General features: G+C 40.9%; 1 protein-coding gene across 5 annotated transcripts in view; it reads left to right on the top strand.

Annotated features, from left to right (window-relative positions):
- Nucleotides 1-18606, top strand: part of cnksr2a (connector enhancer of kinase suppressor of Ras 2a) — a 76400-nt gene that overhangs the window by 6789 nt on the left and 51005 nt on the right. For all 5 annotated transcript variants that reach the window (XM_027274135.1, XM_027274133.1, XM_027274136.1 and 2 more), the window contains exons 2-6: nt 7833-7996; nt 9013-9215; nt 15412-15499; nt 15916-15957; nt 17206-17325. In XM_027274135.1, the coding sequence (XP_027129936.1) occupies nt 7833-7996; nt 9013-9215; nt 15412-15499; nt 15916-15957; nt 17206-17325 (617 nt within the window). The remainder of the gene's footprint in view (nt 1-7832; nt 7997-9012; nt 9216-15411; nt 15500-15915; nt 15958-17205; nt 17326-18606) is intronic.

The raw sequence follows: 18606 nt of genomic DNA on the forward strand, positions 1-18606 counted from the left end.
TGTGGGAGTTAAGTATGTGAGTCAGCTATGAATCACACTTTTTCTGTACCAGTCAAACACATGCGCACACATGAACTCTCTCACACACACACACACACATGCACGCATATACTGTACACAGAGATATGAGTACATGATTATACAGATTAGACACCATTATGCAACAAACCCACGCAGGCATATATACATGGAACCTGTGACCGTTGATTTATAGAAACACGTGAGCAGGTACATGTACGTCGTGTCGACTTTGTTTGCCAGGTGGCGATTGTGTTGTTGCCAGGGGGTACAACTAATTCACAAAAATAGGAATTATTATTTTAACAAAGCAAAACAAAACAGACACAGTCTGTTGTAACACCAATGGGCGTCGAGTCAAACAGTAAAACGGATAAATGCAGAAACTCATAGTGTTAGTGCACCCCATGTGTTGATGCAAAGTTCTTACTGCAGAGACCTGGGTTCATTTCCAGTCCTGGTCCTTTCAGCTGTCACTGTCAGAAAGCAGAAAATACCCAAAAACACATCTTACATAAAAGAGTAACGGATCAACAGCTAAATCACGATGCAGTTCTTTTGACATAAATTGCAATATGAGTCAGTTTTTCATTTCATTTTCCATGAAAAACCTTGTTTTTTCTAAAACTCGTGTGCATAGTTGGATGTAATTCATAAATGGTTGAAACAGCTTAATGAATTAACAGCAGAAATAAAGTAACAGAGTAGAGTAGTGCTAAAACGTTAGTTCAAAGGATTCAGTTCACAGTTAAAACTGTTAAAACTACTAAAAGTAATTGCTAAAACCCTGCGTCCTCATATGGGGACATTAGAATTTGGCTTCCCTGCACCATAACACTTTATTTCGCTCAACTTAGACTTATCGTCCTCATTCAGGGACGGTCACTGTGCCGTCTAGTGGTCACGGAAGTTTTTTGTGAACTGTTCAAAGACAATGCTTTTTAGTTTTTATGTTCATCAGGTCCTACTTATCCCAAATAGCTAGAAGAAATTAAAAATGCACACCAAACAAAAGCTCAAGTCTCTGTTAGCTATAACTTGCGATTAATGGTAGTTAACTTATATATAAATGCTGAAATAGTGAGATAAATGTGGTGATAAACATTTGAAGTCTTTAGCTTAAAGTGATGCATGAATGTCGAAATGAATGGTACTGAAATAAATGGCTACGTAACAGATGAACAGGTGAAATGGTTTGCTAAAATTCAAGCATAAGTGAGCTTAAAGCAGAGCTGAATGATATGCAAAAGATAATAATCATATTGCAATATGAGTCACAATTTGAATGGTGAATGGTTATTTTTTTGCCTTAGATTTTCACTGTCACGGACAGAAAACTTACGTCCAAGTAATGGACAAATGGATCCAGCTGAAAGTGGATGGATTCATGTTTAATAGTCATCTGAAAATAATCAATTAACAGTTAAAACTCAGCTGCTGTAAGTTAAAAGTTATGACGACTGCTGAAATAGTTCAAACCGACGTGGTTATAAATAAACGGCCGTGCCTGACGAGGGTTGTGCAGATTTATCTGACAAAAGATGTCGGGAGAGTCGCTGCAGTAAAATCCTGTGTGCGCTCATTAACTGTGTGTATGTATTAACTGTTTTTTGTCTCAGTCTGTGTGTGTGTGTGTGTGTGTGTGTGTGTGTGTGTGTGTGTGTGTGTGTGTGTGCGCGCGCTCGCTGATGTCACTTACAGTTTGACTCATCAGTATTCAGGGCATTCACGCTCTCCCTCACTGCCAGCGATAAGCGATGCTGATTATCAGTGAACTTTTGCTACACAGTTTATCTCCGCTCCCGCTTCCCTCCCTCTCTCAGCAATAGTAACACTCCGCCTGTGAGAGCCAACATTGTTTTTAATCAGCCTCACGTCTATTAGGAATCAGCTGCTATTAGCGCTCATTAAAAACACGCTGTTCGAGGGAGGGGAAAGTGCTCTTACTCCAGTAAAAATAGCAAAACCGCAATGTTCAAATATGTTGCATTACACCCATGCCTGCTGAACATCATGGGCGTTCTCTGCTGCTGTAACCACCCCCGCTCTTCTTCTTAGATGGCCCTCCATAAAATGTTATAACCCGGCTGCAGGGACGTGCTCCCATTCAGCCATAAGAGCATCAGGGGGAAAGTCGGCCTTTGATGCCGGGTGATAAGGCCCCGGCTCGCAGTCGGAGTTCCAGTTAATCTCGAAGGTGATGGATGGGGTTGAGGAGGTCGCGGATCTGTGAAGACCAGTCAGGCTCTTCTACACCAAACTGGGAACAAAATATTTCTTTATGTGTGTGGGCACATTGTTCTGTTGCTTTAATGGAAGAAGCCATGAGAAACAACCCCAAAACAAAAGTGCAGAGTCGTCGACATAATTTTGACCACTAGTGTACTCGAGGCATGACCAGAGGAGCGTGTAGAACCCCCTAGCTTTAATTACTGAACATAATGTTGGGTAGTTCAACCTGCGGTTGCGGAAACAAGCTGACGAGCTGATTGATAAGGTGAACTTGTTAGCAAACACTTACCTATTTACACATTTAGAGAACAACATTCACTCTCTTGGAACTCTCTTTTGGTCTCCACCATCTCACCAGCTCGTGTTTTACTGTGTGTGTGTTTGCCGTTTGGTGTCAGGCAGGTAGTGTACGGTAAGTACAGCCAACGGGGAGTTGCAGATCCAGGTGATAATACTCATAAGATCCATCGCTATGAGTCTACGTGACCCATTTCACGTTGTCATTTAATACGTTGCGAATAGTTTGACAACAGATTGTTAAGCTTAGCTTAGTATAAAGACTAAGAAGAAGGTGAAACATGTAGCCTGACTCTGTGCAAAGTAATAAAACACGCACCGACACGTCTAGTTAAGTTATGATGACTTACATACTGGCTGCTGTGACCTTTAGTGTCTCGTCAGACTCTGTTCCGTTACTAAAATCCCACCTAAAGCCATGAATTGTTTACATTTTTGGATCAAACTCGTTGTTAATTGTGAGTTTTAAATCTGGATTTAACTTCAAGTCTTTAAGCTAAGCTATGCTATTCACCTCCCGCCTCTGGAAACAAGAGACGTGTTAATCGTCTTGCAGTGAGCATAGCTGTGAAATAAATGAAGCCTGCTCCTCACGAGGTGGACTATCTCCTCCGAACATGAAGTGCACCTACGTGACCTTCACCTCACATCAACAACAGTGGAAAAAGCCACACGAGTCACATCTGACGCCTTCAGTCTTATCCAGTCCTTTCATGCCCGTCGGTGGAAGCTGTGAGCCGAGATATCGCTCATCGATTTGAAGCGTTTGGGGGGTGGAGGGGCGACCAGATAGTGGAAAGAATCCGTCCAAAAAGAATTGAGAGGACGGTGAAAAGACGATGCCTCGTCTTCCAAATTGATTGGTTTCGTTTTAGGGGCATGAAAGCTTTCTTTATTTGCATTTTAAAAGATTAAACGCTGTATTTTTAAAAACATTTTTCTGCATTTCAGGCTCCGTTTTCAGTTTGTTTCATGCTCGATATATATATATATATATATATCTATATATATATATATATATGGCATTTTGGAAGTGAACACTTCATTTAGACTTCAGATGCGGCGGCTGAGGGAGGGGAGGAAGCAATAGGAGGGTGCAGAAAGCGACAAATGCTGTTTGCTCGTCGCCACTGATGAGAGAGGGAGTGTGTGTTTGTGTGTGTGTGTGTGTGTGTGTGTTTGTGTGTGAGTGTGTGTGTTAAATAGTTTGCATGCAATTCAGCAGCTGGCTTATGAGTTTGTTTTTTTTCTACTCCTCTTTGCCTTCATCCTTTTTTCCCTCCTTCTCTTCCTCCGCACTCTTCCCATCCTATCTTTGTTAGTGTGGTTATGATAGATGAGTGTATTATAAAGCCGGGACTTGAAGCGAGGGAAATCAATGCTCATTCCTCAGAGGTGTGTGTGTGTGTGTGTGTGTGTGTGAGTGTGTGTTTGCGAGTTGGCTGTTTGTTAAGAGGTTAGGAGTTGGATACATTCATTGTTTTGGGAGCCAGGGGCTGCAGCTGAGCCGCTCTGTCTTGATCTGCTTTCCTTTGACTCAGCAAACTCCGGCCAGGCCAGACGAGCACACACACACACACACACACACATTAACAATGCACGCACCTACCCACTTTACACCGCTCACACTCAGATCTAGAGAGAGCCGTCCCACTCACAACACAGACATTACACAATCCAGCAGAGAGTAAAAAGTCGTACCGGGGTGGCTGCCTGCTGATTGCCCATCCATTACCTCCTTTTGGTCCACTCTTGTTTCAGGTACAGAGTTTCTTTTGGGGTCATTTGAAGAGTGTGTTCGCACGATTTCTTTCACATTCAGAGAGTTGGAGCTGTTCCACTAAAGAGAAATGATCTGAGGCAGGAGTTGAAGGCCACCTGCCTGATATTGTGCCCTGACCCGTCGAGGCAAGGACTCCTCTTCACCTCTGACGGTGTATCTGGCATCAAGATGCAGTGAAGCCTCCATGGATCTGACTTGTTTGTCCAGGACATCTCACAGATGCTTAATTGGATTGAGATCTGGGGAATTCGGGGGCCGAGCCAACACCTCGAACTCATTGTTGTGCTCCTGAACCAGTTTTTTTTTTTGCGCATTATCCTGCTGATTAAAAAAAGAAAAGGTCACTGCCATCAGGGAGTTTCATAAAAAGGGTGTATGCGGTCTGCAACAATGCTTAGGTAGGTGGTACGTGTCATTGTGACATCCACATGAATGGCAGGACCCAAAGTTTCCCAGCAGAACTGCTCATTGCCGTCGCTCCCCACATGCATCGGCCGCCCATGACCGTGTTACTGGTTCAGTACTTTTCCTACCTCGGACCACTTTTGATAGGCACTGACCACTGCAGACCGGGAACACCCCACAAGAGCTGCAGTTTTTCGAGATGCTCTAAACCATCACGTCTACCCATCACGGTTTGGCCCTTGTTAAAGTCGCTCAAATCCATTTTTCCAGCTCCGAACACATCATCTTTGAGGACAAAATGTTGGACTTGCTGCCTAATATATCCCACCCACTGACAGGTGCCATGATAACGAGATAATCAGTGTTACTCACCTCACCTGTCAGTGGTCGTTATGTTATGGCTGATCTACGTATGTCTTTTAAATAAGCTGTGTGAACTAATGTTCCCGTTAGCAACCGAGCTAAGCCAACAAGCTGGAGAGTTTGCTTGTTACTCCCTCTTGAAAAACTTTTTACTGACTCGCCAACTATAGCAGTTCCCCAGCTAGTCTTGAGTCTTATGTTGCCAAGCTTTGGGCCTCACTTCTTTCACGTGGACGAGCAAATGTCACAAGTTTTCTCATCCTGCTTCCACACCCCATGAAAGATTACGCTCAGCTTCTACAGCCCCATTGCAAAAGCTAACTGGTCATCATTGATGATGTAGCCTCTGGGGGCAACAGCCGTCGTAGCCAGGTGATATCTGGAAAATTAAAATCCAGGGTAAGACTTCCATGCAGCAACTCGATACGCAAAAATAACAAGAAAGACATATTTTGGCCAATCTCTAGAAGCAGATGAAGCTAATAATAAGCTAAATCATCATCAGATGGTAGCCATTGGGGTCCAGGATTGCATTTCAGCCTCCACAGACTGTTTACCTGCATGCAACCAAAAGCCCACTCCAACATGATTGGTACTACAAATGTAGTCTTGGTCCCTTGCCTGCAGATTGGAGAGATCTTCAAATCACACATCAAACATCAAATAACAGACAAACAATGTTGTTTCCTTCCAACATCGGAACCGAATCAGAAAACACTAACACAGTTCAAACAACAAGTGTTGTTGTTTTAGTTTGGAGGACGCGTTGCCTTTATTTATTTGCATTCAGGATAAAAATTAATTAGCAGACCCTTGAAGCCCACTTAAGTTACGTGATCCATCACAGCGTACCTACATTGTTGTCAGAGGTTAATGCAATTCAGACTTTTTAATTACCGTGCAATGACGATGACCAGATGTTCATTGTTACGGATTGCAAAGGGTTTAAAGAGGTTTTATGGACTACGAGTTGGTTTTCATGCTTCAGGGAAACGATGTCTAAAATCTGTAAACCTTTTGAAAATGTTAAATGAGTTTGCTAAAATTTGTAAACATCGCTGGCTTGGTCCTCTGAAGCGATGTTGAGGGCTTCGGTTTATTTGTAGGTTAAAAAGTTTTCTGGCTGTGATTCAACTCATCACATTTATGAGTTCCTTTAGCACCTTTTGTCTGCCTTTGTGTTTTCTTTCAATTTACCCTGATTTCACGGTGAAACACACCTCAAAGTCACACATAATGGACAGCAGCAATGTTTCCTCGCGTAAAAAAAGGTAAAAACCTAGATTTGTCTTGTGGCCTTCATCTGTCTCTCAGAACAAACTGTATTTTATACTTGTACATCATCCTACTATGATTTTGAAACTGCAAACAAGATGAAATGTCGTGGAAACACGACACAGCAGCTGCTGCATTGTCTGAGACAAACAGGAACATTTTGCTGTGCAGACTGAAAGGAATCAGTCCTCCCCACAGGCTGACACTGAAGAGGGGGAAACTGCTGGTGAAAAGTAAAAGCTGATTAGCACTTCTGGAGCGAAGCCTGACACCTATAATTTCAAACTGGGACGTTTGTAGGTCATCGATCAGGGACTGAACGCGTTGGAGGAAGTCTTAGATGTGGATGATGTTGTTGGGATTAGATATTGCTCTTGTGTTTATGGCTCATAAATGTCTGTTTACCTTATGTGTATTCCCATGATTGCTTTAAAACAGACACATACAGGCAGTATAGTACAAAGAAACCACGAGCCAACAGTGCAGCTGAATTCATGGTCGTGAGTTACTTTCCTGACAGTTTTTACAGCATATTTTACAAAAAAAAAATACAAAATGTTGTTGTATTTTTTGTAATTGAGACCTTAAAGCTGCTCTAATTGCTATTTTTTTATATTAGTAGTGACTCAAATGACCATGTGTAATGTTAAAGGGGTCGCTTGTGCTTTTAAATCCCCAATGAATTATCACTTTGACAAGTTAGCGACTAGCTGGTGGAGGCATTTAGCAGCATATTCCCATCAGGAGTCGGTGGAGACCCAAACAGAGCTACAAGGAGAGTCGATATTGGAATTATATATATATGAATTATATATCATATGGCCAGAAACACAACTCCAAATGGATGCTAATGTTGTCCTGTGTGTGCTCGATGTATAAATATTAAAAGTCATAATTTCTTGAAACTAGTTTTATAAAAAATTGATGTTTTCCAATGCAAAAACTAATTTTCAACCATTTTCTTCATTATAAAGCAGCAACCTGCCGTTTCCTTTATATCTGTACATAGTATTTTAATGTCTATGCTTACCTTGTCTTAGCTGTATATGCCTATTTGTGTGTATGGACAGTAAAATTCCTCATATACAAACACCTGACCAGTTAAAGTGACTCCGATTGGCTCGTTCCTCCTCGTCGTCTTTTGAAACTGGGTGAAATTTGTTTTTCTTTTTCAACTGTTGAGTATCTGAGGACTAAATTAGAGACAGATTGACTTGTTAAACGTTTGTTTGCGGTGTAGATTTAATACAGCAAATCCAGATGTTTAGTAGAATATAGAAAACGTGGCGTCAGCCCAGGATGATTCCACTTCACCGTGCACACGCTACAGAGGAGTTTAGCAGAAGAAACAAACAAGAAGTATTTATTTATCCTCACCGTGGTCGTGATCTCCTTTTGGAACAAACATGAGTGTATTTATTGTGAGTAACTCTAATAATATGTGTGTGCTGTGCTGCAGGTCTGGACGACTGCTTGCAGCAATATGTGTGTGTGTTTGAGCGCGGAGGTGTTTGCGGGGAGAGGCTGCTGAGGATTAGCCACGCCGAGCTGGAGGAGCTGGGAGTCTCTCGCATCGGACACCAGGAGCTGATTCTGGAGGCTGTCGACTTGTTGTGTGCCCTGGTGAGTGTGTGTTTGTGTGTGTGTGTGTGTTTCTCTCATCAGTTATCTTTACAGCTGCAGCTGTTAATATATTCGTGCTCTGCTTGAATGCTCAATGTAACAGATTGCAGAAAGTAAACTGTCAGTCTATTGTAGAGCATCCTCGCATCTCTTAATTGTAACAAAAAGTTCAGATCCTCTTCATCCTTTAAATCCTTTTCAATCATGTGGCGGTTTTCCAAAATAAAAGTCCTGGAAAGGACACAAATGAAACTGGAATTGGAAAAGAATGATTGGCTTTGTATGACTAAACCCGTAATAATGAGATTTATTTTTATATTTCTGGAATTTAGATTTCACCACGGCTTCTGTTGATTGTGGTTTTACCTTCTTCTTGGCTCACACAAAAACATTTAAAACAAAAACTGCAGTTCCTCTAACGTCCACTTGAGGCTGGCTCCATAAGTCCCCATGTTAGACAGCAGAAATAAACATGTTTACAGCCTGGTACAAAAAACAGTTTTGGTCTCTGTAGCTAATTTCCCCGTTCATGACAACTGTACTGAGGGTGAATTTATATACAACTCACCTGTTCACATTATATTAAGGCTTAAAGTTATGCAGGATTAAGAGCGTGGACACTTTGATTGGCGTTACAGGCACCCAGGCTTCATTCAGCCCAACCACGATCCACGTCTTTGCCCATTTTTAAGGGAGTACTGCCAAGATGATAATATGGGTGACATCACGGATTTGTACTGTCGATGGTTAAAAGATTGTCCAATTTAAATTATATTAATTGACTAATCAATACCAGAAAAGTGCCAAACATAACTAATGGATATAAAGGCCTGGACAGGTAGAAGAGACGAGCATCGTGTCTCACCTGTGATGACCTCTCCATCAGACATTAAAAGTCATTAATATGCACCAGACTCCTTCAGAAAAACATGTTGACAAAGATGCTGCTTTGTATTCATGGCGGTGACTGCCTCCACCTTCAGCTACTCTTTGTTTATGTCTGTGTCCGTGTGCAGAACTCAGGTCTAGAGACAGAGAGCGTCAGGACTCTGGCTCACAAACTCGGCGCCTCGGCCAAAAACCTGCAGAACTTCATATCCGGCCGACGTCGCAGCAGCCAATCGGAGAGCAGGTCCTCGCGGCGGCTTCCCAATGATCTCCTGACCTCCGTGGTCGACCTCATCACCGCCGCCAAGAGCCTGCTGGCCTGGCTGGACAGGTAACGTGTTTACTGTCTGCTCTGTCTCAAGATGTATTTCAAATTAAAAGCGCAGGAGATATTAATGACACAAATGAGATGAATTCATTATGTACATTTTGGATTTTATGTTGACGTGCCAGCAATATTTAAGGCTACTTTTTTACAACTTCAGAATAATTACTTTCCCTCTAGTAATTACAATAAGTTCTGTATTTTACATACATGTATATTAGAGCTGAAATGATCAGTCAAATGATCTATTAGCAGACTATTTTTTATCATTGATTAATTGTGAATTGATTTCCCGAGAGGGAATTCAGGTGTTCTGGGAATAAAAATAGAATAAAACGATAAAAATAGAAATTATACAAGATTAATTTCACCCGAAATGACTAATATAAAGGCAACCAGTACATATACAGTACCCACAACTAGTGTTGTCTTCACACTAATTACTCCGAAATGAAAAGATGTAGTGGAGTTCATTTGTTTTTTAACACTAGAACTCCTGTGGGATCATTTTTACATCCCGCTGCAACAGCACCAACAATCATAAACACATAATTTCAGCCCGTAAACACAATAAGTAAGTTTATGGGGTGCATTCATTTTACGGTTGCTTTATTCCATCTCAAATCAAAAAGCAACAAAATAATTAAAACATTTAAATAATCAAATTATTGTAGAAGAAGAAAAACAATTAGCGAAAAGTTCAAAATTAATTTAGGATAATAACGTGTTGTTTTAAATGCACACCTCACATACAGTGACTCACACACAAACGCAACGTTCTTAGAAACATGAATATCTCGTATCCACCTAATTAGCCGAATATCTCTCACTCATGGCTAGTTCAAAAGACGTCTAATCAATGCTTGTTTCTAGGCAACAGGCGTGTCACGACTGTGGGTTTGTATAAAGGGTAAAAGCTAGGAATGAGAGGGTGAGGCGAGGTGGTTGAAATCAGCAACTGGATGAAATCACACATGATCCTTTAACTGGTGGCAGAGTCTTCTGCTACAGTAAATATCTTTGAATTTGTCTCCTCGAGGAAATTTTTTTTAATCATTTCTGACTGAATCAATTAATCAAAAATACATATAATACTTTTAAATCTTTGATCCGGCACCTGTGAAGTTTCTCTTCTTTTTTCTGTCTCTGTTTGTACGACTAAAGCTCCGATCTGCAGAACACAAACTCTCCTTCAGCTGTTGGTTGTTGACATCTTTTGAGAAATCTGTTTCTTTTTTCTCTCCCTCAAAGGAATAATGTCAAACCTTTTTCTCACCGTGTTTCTCTGCCTCTTCCTCCTCCCTGTCACTTCGTTTCACTCGACTCGATCTCCTGCACACGACACGACAAACACACACACACACATCAGATACAGAACTGAAGGTCTCTGACATTCAGTTTCTTGAAATGTCGGGCTCCCACATCTGTCCTTAGGCCATCTGGACACACTAAAGCATATAGAGCTACGACCACAAACACACACAGACCCATAGAAAACACCCACGCACTCTCTTACAAACACACACTGGCAGACGCACACCCACATCTGCACACACACACACACACAATTATGCAAGCGCACACGCGTTCGCCCACGCGCGATGATGCAACTGTAAATGGCAAAGCGACATTGTGAAAGGGATAGACTCTGCAGCGCCGGGCGCTTTATGCTCTCTGTTCTCCATTTCTGAGACATGACGACGTGTCCGTCCATTGTCAGAGACTCCTTTTTATGTTTTTTTTCATCCCGCTTATTACGCATACCAAACATGATGAAAGGAGAATTTTCCAGATGTGTGAGAGCACGTCGATACGTTTAACACGATCCCACCAGAGCTTCCACCAAGGAAATCTCATCTTCTGAAATTGATTTCTGCTGCCAACGGAATAACAGATGAGGGAGTGTAACAGCTGCGCGGTGGATGATGTGTTGAATTCATTAATGGACCCTAACGATGTGGAAAAGGTTATGATTTTCAAAGCATGTTGGCAAGATGACGCCTTCCCGAAAGGTTTACAACGGCGTCAAATTAGCATTAAAAAAATGAACTTTCATCCTGATCGCTGCTTATTGGACCTCTAACAGTTCAGCACTCTCCCTTGTTTCTCTGTAAATGAATCTGCAGCCTTTTCATGTAGAAAGTAACAGCGTGGGTACAGCGCTGATCATCTTTTTCCTGCCTTTAACACCCTGATGTGTCTTTATAAAAATATATATATAGATTATATAGATATATATAATATTATATATATAATATCCATACTTGGCGACAAACAGCATTTTCATCAAGCCGTGAAGAAGGCGAACCCTTCCTCATTGATTCTGTCAGGGAGAGAAGCGAAATTTTCGTTCCACGATGACTGAAATTTGCAGTATTTCTCTTTCTTTGAACTCCTCATTTCCTCTTTTATATGCACATTTGAAAGCACCTAGCCATGAATTAATAACATAGCCTCAGATACATCAGTTTATGTGCGATGTATTTTGCTGATGGCTTAAAAAAGCAATTTTGTTTTACTATTTTTATCCAATGGAGTGAATGAGTAGACTTTAAAGTTTGATCAGAGTATGGGGGATCAGGCTGGCTGGGCTTAAGAGAATCAATATTAAATTTACAATACTTAAAGTCAGAATAATTGTGTTCTGAGTTTGTCAGCCCAAAGAAGAAAGTGTTATTAACCACCCAGCCAAATTTCAATGATTAAAAATATCGACAGGTTTATGAAATTAGGTGTCAAAATCAGGTAAAAATGAATTCTCAGGTCCACAACTGTGGGGGCGTGTCCTCTGAAGCCACACCCTCTCTGCTCAGGGTGGCCTCAGCGTGTCATCAAGCCACCCTTTAAGGACCGCCCACAAAATCCTGGACTGAAAACTCAACTAATTTCCAACATATTTAATATATTTTGAAAGAAATTTCAGAATTTCCTTTACTTGGACTTTAAGTACATATTTGAGGTACAAATTTATATGACTTGATACTCAGATTGCACTTCATTTCAGAGAGAAATATTATCGTCTTTCTCTGCTCCATTCATTTGACATTTAGAGTTTCAGGTTGAGATTTTGCATTAACAAATTGAACCTTTCTGATTCGTGACCTCTTGTTCAGTCTGGCTGAGGTTGCGGTCTGCGGTATGTTTCACAAGTCTATGAGTTATGAGTCGTTCCTTCACAGAGGAAGAACGTCCCCTCTAAACTTCTCTGATGGTATCATTGAAATAAATGCACAAGGCCAAAAGAGGTAAAACTCGCCAATATTTCACAAAAATGAGACAAGATAAGAGAAATAAAGTGTGTATAAGAACTCCTTCCTCTCCCATTAATCATCTTTAGACCACCAAGATTTATCTTTTGACCCTTTGCGGGAGGCCTGGTCTCGAGGTTGGGAAACAAAGGACTAAACTACCAAACTGTTCAGTATATAGTAAAGCAGTTAGCTCCACCTTGAGCATCTACAGCTATAAAATAGCATCAGTAATAATATGGTACATATTATAATGTGTCAAGAAGTCTGGAAGACGCTGAAGGTGTGTGTAGCGTTACTGAGGGTTAATCTTTTGTCTTTTATTAGTCACAAACTGAGCTGAACTTCCACAGTGAGCTGTAATACACAGTGACATGTCTTTTTATTTCTAAGTGTCAGGTGAGGGTGGAGAAGAAGAACGACACGACTGATTTTCTTTGTGGGGATTTGTTCAAGTCTAGAAACGGTTGTTGTCTTCGTATCACATATTACCAGACAAGAATGTCAGCATACGATGATTTTAATCCTATTTTTTTAAACAATCCCAACACATGAAAAAATGTATTCAGTGCAGATAAATGATGGTTATAGTGTGGTTAAAAGTCAGACGCTCGACGTGCACATCCACCACTATACAGTAGACCTGGTGAGGTGCAGAATCAGGTGGATACCGGCAAGAACAGCGACATATAGGTATTGTTGCCATGGCTACCTGCAGTTTACCTTGTGCAATGATGACTCAGCTGAAAATTAAAAGCAGTCATTTTACTGTAACTTTATGTTTCAGTTTGCTAGTTAAGATCAGACATGATATGTGCCAATAAATCAGAAATTAAAATAAACCACTTACGATTTTTTACGCTCTAACTTTTTGGAACTGCAGTTCCCATAATGCATGTTCTGGGGTCATCTTTCTTTCTATGATTGAAGCAGAATTATTGAATTTTATTCACGATTGACATCGGATGAAGATCTTTTCTAAAAGTTTTACTGTGTAAAAATGTGCGTACCGTGTCCGTGTAGCCGCGTTTGACTTGAGTTATGACTCTAAAAAGTTTTTAGCACCTCAGAGGATTTTTAATTGCCGCTTCACTTGGACAATGAGCTGTAAAAAAAAAAAAAAAAAAAGTGTTTTCCGAGAGTTGGAGCTTGACAGTTCGCAAACAGTCTGTGTAGCCGTAGGTCCTGCATATATATAGCACACAGCCTCAATACTCATGACCCAAATCACACACACACACACACACACCACAGATACATCATACACTAGAGGCTGTGGCCGGATTTTAATCTGGGTCTTTGGAACAATGAAGCAAAGTAACGGCGTGTGTGTTATCGTAATGACTTTGCTGTATATCACTGATATCGCACGCGTTACTTCTGATGTCTCTTTGTGTGTGTGTGTGTGCGGTCATTAGCACCTCATTAGCTGCAGCGTCTTCCTTATCATTAGCACCTTGTTCACACCTGAATAGTCTATTATGCTGCGGCACACCGGGGGCCTCATTTATAAACATTGTGTTTGCGATGAAAGACGCTCTTTTCATCGGGAAATAAAGGTTTTCATAGAGGCAAACTTGACGGCAGAACGCACACACTCCTGTGGAAACTCTGATTATGCATATAGACACGTGGGAGGCATCATAAATCCACAGTGGTCTAATAACCCTCCTCGCATAGTTTTTATATCTGTTTATTCCCAAACCTGAATGAAACGTCGGTGCGATGTGTGTAAATAGGTTGCACTCAGAACACAATGGCCTATTTACCTCGTTCTCTACTGCAGCTTCATTCATCTGTCCACCGGAGCTGTGTCCCCTTTCCCTCTGTGGAAATATTACTGTTAAATCTTCACTTTAAAGAAGCCAAGCGTCAGGGGCAGTTTTCTCCAGTGTCCCATGAGCAGACTTGTACTAGTTTGAAATTTCTCTGGCAGCGTTCAAGCACAATCCTCCTCATTCTTTGACCTTTTCGATGCCTTTTTGTTATCGGTCACAGCGGAGCGATGAGATGAAACTCTGCAGTTGTCTGTAGAGCTTCAGGTTTTGCTTTCGTGGAGTCATTGTAGCAGTTATGAGACATTTGCTGCATGTGGTCGAGCATAAATACATTTATTTTTATAGGATTTTCTTAACTGAAATGTGGCATCAAGCACAGATAGATAGGCACTGACACTGTCTTAGTTGTATAACAAATTTATTACAATAAGTTCAGCATCGTAATCTCGTAATGAGACTCTCCTGAACTATCCCACATAAATTGTAATACATACATTAACACACTTGACAGTGGCGCCATCCTGGCGGTTCTTTGGTACTCCTACCCAAATAACCTCAAAGTCAGGATGGACTAAAATAACAGCTAACGACACAGACAAGTATCTCAATATAAACCACTTATATATAATAGTACTAGTATTAGTATTAGTATATAACTATGCATCTATGTGCAGACACCTCAATAGATAGTTAGATAGATAGAAGGCACTCAGGAGCACAAACGCCACATAATTTACGTATAATTGAATCCACGGGCTGTTATAAGAAACCAAAAAAGTCATAGAAGGGCTCAGTTTTTAAGTTGAGTGCAGCAAAAAAGGGGATTAAACATAAAGTGACTGTGCAAAATGTTAAATATGAAAAATAAAACTAATAGAAAATGTAATTTACATAATTTCAAGTGTATTAATGTTTTAACAAAAACAATACAACAAACAAATTCAACCTTAAAGCGACATTAACATAATTTTCTGTAACTTAACTCCATGCAAATTAGTTATAAATGTATGTGCGTGTGCCTTTATATATACACACACACACACACACACACACACACACACACACACATTCACAATATCTGTCTCTCTAACAATGCTCCCGTCCATCTCGTCTGTATATTATCTAATGCAGCAGGAGCGTTTGACGACATGCTGCTGTGTTATCTGTTCTTCCCAGGTCTCCCTTTGCTGCAGTGGCAGACTACTCAGTAACCCGAAATAATGTCATTCAGCTCTGCCTGGAGCTCACCACCATTGTACAGCAGGTGTGTGGAATTTGTGTGTGTGTGTGTGTTTTGAAGGCTGATAGCTCGTTTTTTTTCTGCAATGGTTGTCATATCCCCCTAAGAACGGTGTGTGTGTGTGTGTGTGTGTGTGGGTGTGATGCAGCAGCCTCAGACTCTCTGCATCCTTGACTCGATACTTCTTTTGCTATTTATGTTCTTACAGTCTGTCTCTTGTATGATTGATGTGTGTGTGTGTAAATAAAAGATAAATATGTGTGTTTGCGTGGGTGTGTTTTTTAATCCGCCAGGGTATAGACTGTGCAGGTGTAGGGTTCAGTAATGGTGCACACACACACACACACACACAGTGTGAGATGGTGTGTGTGTTTTCTCAGAGTTTTTTTGCAAGACAGGATGTTCTGCTCGCGCTACATTAAATTCTGCTTTTCCCCCAGGACTGTACGGTGTTTGAGACGGAGAACAAAATCCTTCATGTGGTGAGTCCTGCTTCCTCCTCCAGCTGTCGCTTATTTGCTCTGCGTTGATGGGAGGTGTCCTGTCTTATTATATTTTCTTAAAGATCCCCTCACACACTCGCCTACAGTGCTCCTCAAACACAGAAACTCAGGCTCCAGCTGGAGCTGGTATTTGTATAAATCTCCCCAAAGTGTTTTGGGACATTTTTTGGGGGTAAATATGTGTTTTTGCTTTCTTGCCAAGAGTTACATAATATTGTCATATTGGTCTGTTAAATATGAAGCTGAACCAGCCAAGAGGTGATTAGCTCAGGACAGGAACAGAGGACTAGCCTGAGTCCTCAAAGGACAGAAGAAAACCAGAAATTTTATTTTATGTATTTGTACTGAACAAAACAAAAAAAACCTTGTGGGAGTCATAAGACGCTGCTAACGTTCGAGTTACATAACTTAAAAAGCCTTAATTATATTTAGGAAGGTTTTAAATTAGTTGAATTGATTGTTGTTGATTGATTTTGGATTTTATTTTGAAGTACGGTGGCTTTAATGGTTTTGTCGACACTTCCAACTCAGGATTACACATTGGCTTTTCCCAATCTGTCATCTGGATTATGGTTTAAACATTACGTCTAAGTGGTATCGATCTTCTCAACGAACTCTTGACAAGAACGAGCACACAAAGTTTCGTGCAGCGTTCCTTCGTGTCGCTCTGGATCACGGTGGCTAAAGTTTAATTGTCCATTTTCACAGCCGACACTTTAACTTGTGAAACACAGGTGTTACTAACACATCCGCTAATTACTGCACCGCACCGCAGTAATCGCTGGAACGGCGGCATCATTAAGGTTATTAGTTCCACCTGCGCTCTACCTGCCGCCACGAGTCCAAATGTCTGCCGTGGAAAAAAAAAAAAGTTCTATCCGCCGGATTCCTTTGGGGACGACGGACAAATGAGAAATTCATGTTTTCAGAAGCTCACGCTCAAGCTTTGCATCTTTGTAAATGTTTGGGTGCCATTGATGTGGAGGAAAATGGCGCCTACAGCTGTAGACGAGGCAGATGTTTTAGAGAGGCGAGAGAGGAAACATGTTCTCTTACATCTAACGATGTACATTCAAATATGTGACATTCTTTGTGGCTGGAAGCAAAAAGGCTTTATCAGACAGAGGAGGTCCAGGGTTTCCTCTTTGTTTCGTCTTTATAAATCGTGGCTGGTGAACCCGTTTTTATAAAAGCTTTGTATTATTATTGTTTCCTTCTCCTCTGTAGTGCAAAACTCTGTCAGAGGTGTGCGAGCACATCGTTTGTGTGTCATCGGACCCGCTGGTATCTCAGTCAGCCCACCTCGAGCTGGTTCACCTCACCAACATCAAACCCTCTGAAGGCCTGGTAACTACTCTGTGTGTGTGTGTGTGTATTGGGCTTTAGTGTGTTGTTAACTGGTATCCTCCCTTTTGTTTGCATACATATGTGTGTATTTCAGGTCATATCTGCCTTTTTGTTATAATTTTCATGTGTATAATGACGTGATTTTTTAACTAACTGGTCATTTTACTCATGTATTGTATTCAAGTACAATTCTGAGGCACTTCCAATTTCATGCTGCTTTATATTTGTACTCCATGACATTTCTTGATGGAAAATTTGTGCTTTTTACTCCACTACATGTATTTTTTTTTTTTTAGAACTTTACTTTGCAGATTTGGTACTTTAAAGGTCCAATGTGTAGGATTTAACATCCAGCGGTGAAATTGCAGATTGTAACCAACTGAATACCCCTTGCCTCACCCTCCCTTTTGGGAAATGGTGGTGATAAAAGGCCGCCGTGACAATGAGTTGTTCTACTGTATAAACAAGGTGAAAATTATAAAAAGGGGAAACGAGGGGAGAACAAAAACTTCCATTTTCAATAATTCTGTTTTTATTTTCACGTGATTATTCACAAATTCAGTTCAGGGAGATAGATCCCCATAATTTTTACACACTGGACCTTTAAGTAAACATATGATGTAGGAAGTGTAACATTGATTACATATCCTGAATATAAGATGACTCTTATAACAGATGCTCTCACATCAGTCCTCTAGGGAAAGTTTGAGATACTCTAAATTCATAGTCCTCATCCTCGAAGCCTCCTTTCTTGTTAAAGTGAAACATATGAATGAAAGAATGTAAATGCCACTCTCGCGTAGCTCGTCCGTCACTCACATACTCACGCTGTCCTTTCAGGCTCTTGGAAGCGTTCGAGATTATGACGGTTAACATTTTTCAGTCTGTCTTTTTGAGCTCCTCATCATCCGTGACAGCGCTGATTCTCAGCTGCTCCACAGATGAGTCGGTCCCCGGTGGGTTTTAGCAGCAAAGACGACAGGAGAAACTCGATTTCCCTCATGGCAATAATGCAACACTCTTCACTTGTGGCTGACATCTAATATAAATATACCTGCATGTATTTGTTCCAATCTCAGAAAGCCGAAGGAAAATCAACATTTTGCACAAACAACACAAGCAGACGAAGAAACTTTGACAACTCTTCATCAGTAAAATACAAAATGAAGAAACGCATTCATCAGTTTGACAGCACAATATAAAGAAACAAATGCAGAAAGCAAATTAAGAAATGCTGCAACAGAAAAACAACAACTCAGTAACCTCACAATGGAAGAAAAA

This window comes from Larimichthys crocea, chromosome XXIII, assembly GCF_000972845.2.
Source record: "Larimichthys crocea isolate SSNF chromosome XXIII, L_crocea_2.0, whole genome shotgun sequence".
Taxonomy (NCBI): Eukaryota; Metazoa; Chordata; class Actinopteri; family Sciaenidae; genus Larimichthys; species Larimichthys crocea.